Genomic DNA, 12,203 nt, shown 5'->3' on the forward strand with positions numbered 1-12,203 from the left:
TGGACTGTATATAAATAGAACTAAACTTCTGGTACATTTTGTGTGTCTTTCTGCACATGTTTTGGCCTTTTAGTGTCATTTTATGGCATTAATCAGGTGTACGTGGGTTTTTTGTTGCACCTGCAAGTCAAATTTCAAAGCTCGTTTTCCATCACACCAGGCAGATACACAAAGGTTTAGGTTAGGTTGAGTTTAGGTTTGTCTGCATTTATTGTACTATTAAAAATCATTTCTAAATGTGTTGTCAGGTTTTAAATAAATAAAGTAAACGTCTGTATGTTGTGGTCAAAGCTGCAGTCCGGTGAAGGTGCTGCTCAGTTTTCATCTTCAGCTCAGTGGAGCAGAAACAGTTCAAACGTCTGGACTCTGGAAACTCAATTTATCGATCCTGCTCCGAAAATTCTACACATTTGATGCAGCAACGAAAATTCTACAAACATTTCAGGTACAATAAGACAAGAAGGACTCTTAAATAAACCCTCGAAAAATGTTTTTTTTTAAAGAAGATACAGGCTGGAGATCTGCACTGTAAAAAATAAAATAGAAAAAAAAATTTTTATTAAAAAAAAAGTATACTTATTTCACAGGTTTTCCTTCTTCTGTTAAATTAGAGACTAATAACTAATAAAATAACAGAAAACGTAATAATTTAAATGTCAACTGTAAAAAAAAAGTGGCTAAAACAAATAATAATAAATAATGTCCACATAAAAATGCAGATTTGTATTTGTGTGAAATTACACATTTTTTTACAGTATTTTTAGAAAAAAATCACTAATGTATAATGTACAATATTTATATAAATATTAAATATCTGATGCTATTTGAAAACAAAATAAGTATATTAAAGACAGTTAATTTTTAACTGTCGTTTTACATTTTTATTGTTAAATTTCAATTAAATAACAGATAAAACCTACTGAACATCACAGAAAACAATATTAATGTTCATTCTAAAAATCAGATCAAAACTCTAAATCCTGTCCACATCAAAAACTTGTATATTTTACAAAAAGTAATTTGTTCTTTAACGATATGTGATTATTAAAAAAATTACACAATTTTTACTTTTTTAAATCAGAAAACAATCACTCTTTTGACAGACATTTGCTGTTAAACGGAAACAAAATATGAATATTAAAGACCAAAATTTTTCCATTTTCTAGATTTACCTGCTGTGTTATATTTCTATGGATTAATATTTCAATATTTTGTAAAACTACAGAAGAAAATATTAGTTTACATGTTGACTGTAAAAAAAAAAAACAAAACAAAAAAAAACACAAACCAAAACTGTAGATAATGTTTATATATTCTCCACATAGTAAAAAAAAAAATCTATAAAAATGTGGGGATTTTTGTCAAATTATATTTTTTCTTTACAGTGTTTTACTGGATTGTAACTAGTGGAAAATATCATTATTTTACAGATAGAGACTGCTGTTTTTATCATTTTAAAGTTTTTGAACATCACAGTATTAATAGTTTTTTTTAGTCGCCCTTACTGTTGGATTTTTATTTTTTTTTATTTTTTTTGAAGGATTTCTTTTTTTACAGTGTAGTTTAGGGTTAAAGGTGTGTCCGAAGCTAAACGTATGAATTAATGTGGCCTTAAACTTGTTCCTAGAACTTAAAGACACGGAGCACTAATGAAGAAGCAGGTTTGACTGGATTTTTAATGCATCTTTAACTCAGAATCTGCTCATCGGCTCCATATCTGTACATTTATTTGTGTTTTTTCACTTGTCAGACGTCTCTGTCGTGGTGCTGCCGTCGGGCCGTGAGAGGCTTCGGCCGTCCGGGGACACGTCTCGGCGTAAATACGAACCTTTCGGGACTCGCTGAGGCTCGTTTTTTGTGTTCCGTGACGACCGGTTTGTGAGTTCGAGTGGAAACCGAAGCTATTTTTGATGCTTTCATGCTATAGCGGGCGCAGTTAAAGAGGAACAGCCGGGTTTCTATACAGGAAGGGCGTGCAAAAGTTGAATTGATTGATTGATTTATTGATCGACTGATGACCCGTGTGTGTGTGTGTGTGTGTGTGTGTGTGTGTGTGTCGGAGCATCCCTGGTGTTTGTTACCATGGCGCCGGCTGTGTGTATTTATCTGAGTGTGATAGTATCTGTGTGTGTGCTGTGAACCTGTCTTACACAAATCTCACTTGCTTCTCTGCGGCTGCAAACACACAACACACACACACACACACACACACACACACACACAGACAAACACACACCACCTCCATCTCCTCACCACCTCCTCCTCCTCCCCCCCCCTCTGTCACCGACACACGCCCACCGATTGGCCGCCGCTGAAGCAAGGCATACGCTGTTCCCTAGCAACAGAGCGCCGGTTAACCAATAGGGGGCCTTCAAGTGAGGAAGGGGCCAGTTTGCCAATCTGCTGTTACTAGGGTGCAGAGAGGACCGCTGGGGTTCTCTCTCCGCCTCTATATATCCGTGCATTCGAAGGCTTCATGCTTCCAGGTGGCAGGTAGCAGCAGCAGCCTCTGAACTCCAGCAGCAGCAGCAGCATCGTCTCGGCTCGAGGCGTCACATCGCTGCTGCTGCTGCTGCAAACACACATTCACAGTAAAGTTTGTGCGAGGATTCAGAATCGTACGATGAGTGGCTTTTTCACTCTCATTAGCTAATGCCGCGACCATATTACAACCCCGGGATTAGCGGAGGCCGTCCACCGGCTCCAGTCAAGACGCAGCCAACAAATTATATTATAACAGCGTAATCCCTCTGCGAGAAAAAAAAAAAAAAAGAAAAATCTTTCTTTATTTCACAAGGTTAAACCTCGTGCCTCCTCTCCTGCTGGATTATCTTAATATGTGGGATAACATTGTGTTATGTCACTGGGGATGGGATGTATCCTCATGACAGTGGGCAACAAATCCTTTTAGTGAAATCAATGTGTGGCAGCGACATGACAGATATGACAAACGCACCGAGCAGCTGCTGTCCAGGCTGATGCTCAGGCCGACGCCACGCCGTCCTGCACGACTGCAAACTGCTGCCATAGTCACCGGTTCTATGCTAGCAGCCGAGCAGGTGTAAAGTGAAATGGATCCACGATTCACCTCAGATCTCTGGAATGATTGAACTCCGTGTTTGGAACTTTAATATTTCAGTTCTGCAGGTTGTGAACTATCTGAGCAGCACCAAAGAGCAACTTCAGCAAATAGATGCTGAACAAAGAGACACGTCTCCCACAAAACAGAGCAAAAAGGAAAGTAAATATGAGTGAATATTGATCATAAATACAAATTAATGTTAGTAGTTCAGGTAGCTCAGGGCTGGTGAATGTTTTCTTTAAATGAAACTGAATTCATTTTCCTGGTCTGACAAATCTTTCTTTTGTTTTTGAAGGTGTTTTGATGTAATATTGGAAAGAACTAAATACATTTGTGTTTAACAAAAAATAAAAAAATAAAAAAGCCAGCATGCACACAGGCCTACGTACTGTTTTCTGCACCAGTCACAGGAGTCATATGGGAACTTAGTTTGAAGAACTAATTACTAATTCGTTTTCTGCAACATGTGAAAATGTAAAAGGAAGAACTTTTGAGGCTCCACTATGAACATCAATCATTTTAAACATTTTAGCTTAAATTTCTGATAAATTAATAAATATAAACAAGCATTTAATAAAACAAATAATAGCTAACCAGGAGCAAAAAAACCCCATTATCTATCTAAAGGCTAACTACTTAATTTTATGTTAAGCTAATAATGTTATGCTATATTGGCATGTTGTAGCACTAGATAGCTAGCTCAATTTATGTTAAGCTAATAAAGTGTGCTATGTTAGCATGCTGAAGCACTAGCTAGCTAGCTGACTTTATATTGAGCTTACAACAGTAAACTATATTAGTTTGCTGTAGCACTAGCCAGCTAGCTGACCCTATGTTAAGCTAATAGCATTATGCTATATTAGCTTGCTGTAGCACTAGTGCGTTAACTGACTTTATCTTGAGCTAATAACACCAGCCTATACAAGCTTAATGTTGCATTAGCTGCCTAGCTGACATTATGTTAAGTTTACATTGTTATACTATATTAGCTTACTGTTGCACTAGCTAGCTAGCTGATAACGCTATGCTATGCTAGCTTATTGTAGCACTAGCTACCTAGCAGACTTTATCCAAAATAACAATGTTGTGCTACATCAGCTTACTGTAGCACTAGTGAGCTAGCTAACTTTATGTTAAGTTCACATCATTATGCCATATTAGCTTGTTGCAGCACTAGTTAGCTTGCTGACTTTATGCTAAGCTAATAATGCTATGCTTTCCTAGCTTGCTGTAGCAATAGCTACCCACTGTAGGCTAATAATCTGTGGTGATTTGTGAGTTCACATTATTTCTTTTGTCAGAAGTTAAACATCATTGATAATAAAATTACAGGAAAGTTCCGACTTCTGTTCTAGAGTCAGCAGTTTCAAATGAATTCAAATTAATTGGCAATAATCAAGCAATATGCAATGTTTTATGGTGCAAAAGTAAACACATGCAAAAAATTACAATAGCGCCAGATTGCATTAAGTTTTCATCAGTGTTACTACGGAGACAGTCGCTGAATTTGACATAAAACGTATGAAATTAGAATCACAGAATTCACCTTTAATGCAGGTTTAAAGAAATCTTGAGACGTTTGTAAGAATCAGGTTTGAAGCAAACATGAAACAGTAGGAAATGGTGTTATTAAGTTAATGCTTTAGACTTCGTCCCACTTGTTTTTTTGACAAGGTTTTGGGTTTATTTTCATTTTTTTGTGTGAGGTTTTTTTTTCTTATTTCTTGCTTTTATAGTATTGTGGTGTGATAAAATGAAAAAACAAATATATAAGAAGATCTAATAAGTATTGGTAGTATGAGCACAAAGTCTGTATTATTGGTTAGTTTTTAATGGCATTGACAAGGATTTTTTGATTTATTTTTTTTGGGCACACACTCAGTCCCATTACAAAATCATTTCACCATTTTAGCGTGCGTGAGCTCGACTGGTCCCGACCTCGACCCCACGTTACCCGACATCAGCGCCGGACCTCATTAATGCTCTTATGGGAGCAAATCTGTGCCGCCAAATCTTATAGAAAGCTTTTCCCAAAGAATGGAGACAGAAACAAATCACGCTAGAAAAACAACTATTGATGGAACTTTTCTATCGGTTCTGGATCACGGGGACGATTCCTGCACGACTCAGCTGTGACTCTTAAGCTCTTGGATGTGATTCATCATCAGTAATAATTATAATATAACACTGTAAAGTGTAACAGACACTGAGTTCCATTTATTTATGAAGCCCTTTCTGGTTTTTTTCCCCCATTTTAATGTGGGCTCTTATCAAACACGCTCAGATGATTGGATTACGTTGCAGCTGTTTCTCCTGAACAGGGAAATCCAGTTTTACTCACCGTGCAGCTGCGACCTTGAATAACCTGCAGAGCGATCGAAAGCTGGACCTTTTATTTTATTTTTATCCTTATTGCAATTCAGGGTTGCTGTTTTTTTTATTTCATCTTCTGCTCTTGTTTAAGTTGTTTTGAATCTGTATTTACGGCCATCTTTATCTCAGCTCTGTTCTGTTTGTTAATTGTGTCTTTGCTCGGCTGTATTGTAAACGAAGCCTCCACCTAAATGTTTAAATAAAGGTTAATTATGATTAAAGCAGCAGCTCATTGTTGTAGACAGAAGTATTTAACGATTACATGTGGGTTTATATTTATCGTAGGTGCACATCGTGTTCTTTTCACACTATTTCCAGACTAGAACACTTTTCATTAAGCCGTCATTTATATTAGTTATTGTAATAACTAATATAAATTAAGGCGAAATAAATGATTTTCCCATCAGGCTAATTTGTGGAGATGCAGTGATGCAGAAACACGTTTTTCCAACTTTATTTTTATCCTATAAATGGTGAAAAATTGAGCTAAACGTGGACCTTTGCAGATATCAGCCCTGAAACAGGTGCGTTATTTTTTATAATAACCAACAGAACCGTCGGCCAGATCTGCAGAAATAAGACGACATTTGTAAAGATGCCTTATTATGTGTATTACTGGACCAGAACCAATTAGAAAACTGAGAATAAACGCTGACTCTGCCGGTCTCCTTCACAGCTGTTTGCCCCCGAAAGTCCCAAAAACGCTCTGAGAGCAAAATTGGTAGTCGGCATGAAGCTTCGTCATAAATGACATCACTGATCGGGTTCAGCTGCTTCTGAGTGTTTGACATTAAAAATACACCATAAACGTCTGTTAGAACACTTTAGAAAACTTTCACTGTGTGGAGGCGAAGAAACAATCTGCAGGAATTTAAATCTTTTAACTAATAAACAACCAAATGTGAAGTTTAACTGCACCTGAAAACCAACTGAACTTAAAGAGCTGAAATAGTTTTACTTTGGAAATCATCAGTAGCAATGAAAATAAATAACAGTAATAATAATATTATAACAATATGTAAACAAGATGTCTATTTCTGTGATTTAACGAGTAACTTTTATTATTAACTGTAATTTAACAAACCAGGAAAAATCTCTGAAGCAACAGTAAAAGTTGATTAAAAAAAAAAACATTTTCCCATGTGCAGCTTTAATCTTTCTATTAGGATTATTATTTACAGCTTTGGACTGATTATTTTATATTTAACATATAAATTCTTTTTGTGTGTGTGTGTGAATTTTAATAGATAATAACTGTATTGTAATCGGATTAAAAAACATTTGAATTCTTCCTTGTGCAGCTTCAGATTTGTACTCTAGATATTATTTACAGTTCCGGGAGGATTTCTTTAAATTTTTAATTTAGATTTTTTATGGTTAACATTTAAACTAATAATATTTTTGTGTGAGTTGACTAAATAATATTATTGTAATTTACCAAAACAGGGGAAATCGGTCAAAAAAAAAAAAAAAGACTGATAAAAAAAAACATTAAAATTGTGTTTGTGCGGCTGTGACGTCGTCCTCCAGAGCGAGTCGATTGTTTCAGTGTTTCAGTGTTTTAGTGTTTCAGTGCTGGAGTCTTACCGAGTTGCCTTTGCTCAGCGTCAGGCTGTGGTCCTGCTGCTCCGGCGTGATGGGGGAGGACTTCAGAGGGGGGGAGAGGGTGAGGTCTCGGCGTAGAGGCCGTGAATCCATCTTCTCCCCCGGTCTGTCCAGCTTGTGCCCCGAGTCCTTCCCCGCCTCCCTGCCCTCCTTGGCCTCCCTCCCGTCCCGGTTCTTGTGCCTCTGCCGCTGCACGGTGTGCGAGCGCCCCTCTCCGTGGGCGTGCCTCTCCTCCCCGTGCCCATGGGGCTTGTGGGTAGCGGAGTCTCTGGGCTGTAAAGGCTTCATCTCCATCTCGTAGTTGCTGATTTTCTCCTCGTCCTGCTCCAGCAGCCGCCCCGCCCTGCCGTGCACGCCCCTGTGCCCGGATGTCCACGAGGCGGACGAGGACGACTCCGTCCACCTGTCCCCTCTGGCCTGTCTGTGATTGGACGAGCCGTGCTCCCGCGACTTGTGATTGGAGGAGCTGTGTTTGTGTCCGTTGGTCCGGCCCGCCCCTCGGCCGCTGACCCCGCCTCCACCTTTCGACAGCACGCCCCTCCTCTTGTCTTCGCTCCAGCTGTTGGCCCTCGGGTACTCCCCCTTCCCAACGCCCTCCCCTCCCCCGCTGCCTCCCTCCATCAACACCTGGATCTCCGTCTGCCCTCCTCCCCCGCCTTTCTCGCCCCTATCTCCCCCTTCCTTCCCCCGGTCCCCGTGGTCCACGGCGCTCTGCCGGTGGAATCGGGCGCTCTTGGTGCGCTGGGTGGGCCGGGCGGGGGGAGGCGGGGTGTGGGGCGGCGAGGAGGAAGGCGGGCTGAGGTCGGGGGTGGCGGCGTCGATGGAGGGGTCGTCGGAGGCGCCGCTCTTCACGTAGAGGTCCGGACTGTCGGCGGTACCGGCGCTGCTCGACAAGCCTTCGCCCTCCACCTCGCTGGACACCTGACGCTTGGGACGCTGCACCTCCATACCTGCAGGAGACGGGAAGAAGGCACTTTAAGGAGGAGCAGGAGGAGGAAGCTGTTTTCAGAAGTGGGATGGCCCCTTTTGGATTTCTCAACATTGTTCCTTACAGCCCAGATTCCCGTCTGCCCTGAGACTATTCACCTCCAGCTAATCTGAATGCAACCGAATGAGTAAAGCAAATTCCCTTGTGCCTTATTTTTGAGGCGTAAAGACGGAGATGTCAGAGCGTGGGATGCTCATGATTACCCATCAGCCAACTACTTAGGTTAATAATTCAACAGATTAAAATTATGGAAGAAGTCGAAGGACATGCATGTCAGAAAATGTACGTAGATGATCTGTGGTAGCTGATTGTTCCACCTGCTTATTGGCTTCATTGATATGTTGACAAGGCGGCACACTAGTAGTCTGACTCCCCAGATGTAGACTGAGGGTATAAGGCCCTGATTCCACGTAGCAAAAATGGTGATATTTCAATTAGGGCTGGACCCGAATAGCTGACTAGCCGACTATTTGTTCGCTGTGCTGGAATCAGGATATCAAAGTTGATCTCCGAATACCCCCGCCGCCGGAGCCGTCACCGCTAACCCAAACACAGAAACTGGTCTTAGTAGTCATATGCGGCCTGTGCATCACGGTCACTCCGGCCCGTCGGAGCCTCAACACGCATGCACCGCCCACCGTCGGAAAAAATACTCACTCGCCACCACCGCGCTGCATCCCTGAATATTGGGGATATCCGTCATTAATTGGGACCGAAATTGCTATTCGGACCAGCCCTAATTTCAATGCGTTTGGTTTACACGTAAACAAAGCCACAAGTCATCGATCATTTCTGAAAACTCCGGCCAAAATGGAGATTTGGAAAAACTCCGTCTTTACGTTTGCTTGTAGACGGGAGGATCAGCGTCACATGTGTGCGGCCGTGTTTACAGTTTTATTTTTGCTGTTGTAAAAACAGTGCCAATATGTCCATATACTTGGGTTGACATCGCGCCATTACCGTTGAAGTAACAGGAAGTAATTTACACCATTCGTTGTTGTGTTTTTTCCAGGATTCTGATTGGCTAGCATGGCTTTATGCTTCTCGTTACACTGCCCCCTACAGGTTTGGCAGCTCGTAGCAGCTCTTAACGATGTGGTGTTGTTTGTGTAAACAAAGATTGAATAATAAACAATGTTAATTTTGAAACCGTAGATCCGTTTCAGTAAATACCCGCCTACATGTAAACGTGGCCTCAGTCTACCTTTGCTAGCTCATTTCAGGCGGCTTTAACTTCAGCTGTGTGTTATAGTTTTCTACGCTACGGGAAACAACAACAAGAACCTCCGAGCAGCAACCTAAAAGTTTACATTTTGCAGCCCTGCTAGTTTCTTTTTCTTCTTTTTGGTGCATTATCCCATTTTACAAACAGAATTTAACATATTTTGATGGAACACCAAACCCAAATCCTTCATGAATAGCTCAAAGAAATACCAACAAGCCAGAGCGTTTTTTTCTCCCAATAGCGGAAAGATAGTGTGGTTCAGGAAGACTGTTATATACTAGATAAGATTACATTTACATTAATTTTCCTCACAGCTTAGTTAAGACGTACCTACCACGTTGACATAGAAAGCCAGGGTATGAGTGCAATACTTGTCACTCTCACAAGAACAAACAGAACGTCGAGTGATAAACTAAAGACTGGATCTAGACAAAGATAAGCTGACGACCAAACTGCCAAAAAAAATAGTTTGTTTATGATTTTGTAAGTACTGAAAATTTAGTCTAAAAATATCCTGACATGCTTCAATCTGAGGACGGTTCTATGTTACGTATAATTTAACTGCAGCTGATAAACTTGTCTGAAGTGAAGGAAAGTCCACAGTCCTGATCCATCCTGTCTCCACGTCAGGGCTCATTTATATTATAAATATAAGTAACTAATAAAGTAGCAGCCATCGTTCCACATAAACAGATGTGTGCAGGTGTCTTCATGTGGATCCTGCTGCTGTCTGATGCTGCAGGTGTTTCATACATGTAGAGGAAAGACTCCCAAACAAACAGCTGGAAACGAAACTTTAGCTCCTGTTAATGTCAAAATCTAGACTCCGTTCATTAGTGGTGAGTCTTCTTAATGCGACATTTCAGTTTGAAATAAGTGAATAATAAAAAAAAAAGGTGTTTTATAAGTTGGGCTGCAAACGGTGATGTTTTGGGATGAAATATTGGGACTGAAATGTTGAAAAAGTCTCCACATAACTCTGCACGTCTTTCTGTTAGTGCAGGTTCAGACTTTTGCCGAGTTAACAGTGAGATTGTCGTCACAACTTTAACAAAAAGCGAGCAAGGTTCGCTTTCAGACACGTTCGGTTGCTGTCAGATTAATGCAAAGGATGTCTGAAAGGGACTTGGATGGGATTACTGTTAATTTATCTTGGTGAAGAAGAAGCTCCGCCTCCTCCGACCACCTCCTCCCTCCTAATCAGTCCATTACTCTTCAACTGTGAACAGATGAGAAGGAAGCAGCGGGGTGGACGATGATGCCCGGGATATCAAAACAAACATGTCAGCGCTGATGCTTGTTGACATAGACGCTCTCACAATAACATGGAGTTATTTTATTTATTTGATATTTTTTTTATAGCCGTGTGAGGAAACAGACAGCAGAATAGATGGCAAAAGAACAATGGCTGTCATGTCAGGTACGTGTGTGTGGGAGTGGACAGTCATGAAGCATGTTGGATACCTGCGGTGCTCTACAGGTGTGACTGACAGAGGCAGAACCGCAAAGCTGCAGGGAGGCCGACACTGACCTTTACCACCAACGCACAGACACACACACAACCAAGGGTATGTGTTTCCTTTGTTCATGCATGTGTTGGCTCACGTGTCCTTACAGTATGTGAACGCTCAGCTGGGTTGTTGGATGTCTGCGCTCATACAGTTGTGGACAAAAGTTTACATACTCCTGTAAATACTCGTCATGTACACATCTATAACTCTTTATTATGAAACACACGTGTCTTTGTCACAAGAACAATGGTGCATTTTGGTTCTTTTGTAGATTTATTATAGGTTTTCCTGGAAATGTGACAAACTCTGCTGGGTCAAAAATAAAAATACAGCTATACGAACATTTGGTTAAGTGTCTCTTGGTCATTTCTACCTCAACTAGACCCATCTGGTAGCCATCCACAAGCTTCTGGTTGAATCTTTGACCATCCTCTTGGCAGAATTGGTGCATTTCAACTACATTTGGTGGCTTTTCTGGCTTTTATCACAGCCCACAGGTTCTTGATAGGGTTTAAGTTGGGAATCGGATTTGGAGAACAATCTAAAACCTTAATTCTAGACTGATTCAACCATTTCTTTACCACTTTCAAAGTGTGTTTGGGGTCATTGTCTTGTTGAAACACCCAACTGTGTCCAAGACTCAACCTTATAGCTGATGATTTTAGGTTTTCCTGAAGAAGGGAATCCTCCTTCCTCATTATTCCATTTACTTTGTGTAAAGCTCCAGTTTCACTGACAGCAGAACAGCCCCAGAGCATGATGCTGCCACCACCAAGGTTGAAGGTAGGTTTGGTTTTCTTGGGGTTAAAGGCCTCACCTTCCCTCCTCCAAATATGTTTCTGGTCATTGTGGTCAAATAGCTGAATTTTTGTTTAATCTGACCACAGAACTTTCCTCCAGAAGGTCCATGTGATCAGCAGCAAACTTCAGTCAGGCTTTAAGGTGATGTTTTTAAAAGATGAGCTTCTTTCTTACGCAGCAGCCTCTCAGCTCATGTTGATGTAAAACACACTTGACTGTGGACACTGACATCTGTGTTCCAGCATCTTTTAATTCATTGCAGACCTGCTTTTTAGTGATTCTTGGTTGACTCTTGACCATCCTGAACAATTGTCTCTCAGCAGCAGGTGATAGTTTGCTTTTTCTTCCTGACCGTGGCGTTAAAACAACTGTACCATGAACTTACAAACAACTGTTTACACAGATGATTTTGAGATCTGTAGCTACTCTAAAGTGGCTCCTGGAGAATTTCTTGACTTTTTCAAGTCAACAATTAGCTTTTTCAGATCTGTTTTTGGCTGTGTCTAATGAGTGGATCAAATGGGTCCTATATAAACCGTCTCAGAGGAGTCAGCAGCTGTAGTCAACTGTATAAGAAGTTAGGAGGCCATGTGACAAAGAACATTTAACAACTTTTAA

General features: G+C 40.7%; 1 protein-coding gene across 1 annotated transcript in view; it reads right to left on the reverse strand.

The window, feature by feature from the left end:
- The window catches only part of jph3b (junctophilin 3b), a 76,219-nt gene that overhangs the window by 10,206 nt on the left and 53,810 nt on the right, over window positions 1–12,203 (reverse strand). Inside the window, exon 5 of the mRNA XM_008286519.1 lies at window positions 7,043–8,010. Within this exon, the coding sequence (XP_008284741.1) occupies window positions 7,043–8,010 (968 nt within the window). The remainder of the gene's footprint in view (window positions 1–7,042; window positions 8,011–12,203) is intronic.

This window comes from Stegastes partitus, unplaced genomic scaffold (assembly GCF_000690725.1).
Source record: "Stegastes partitus isolate 25-593 unplaced genomic scaffold, Stegastes_partitus-1.0.2 Scaffold458, whole genome shotgun sequence".
Classification (NCBI taxonomy): Eukaryota; Metazoa; Chordata; class Actinopteri; family Pomacentridae; genus Stegastes; species Stegastes partitus.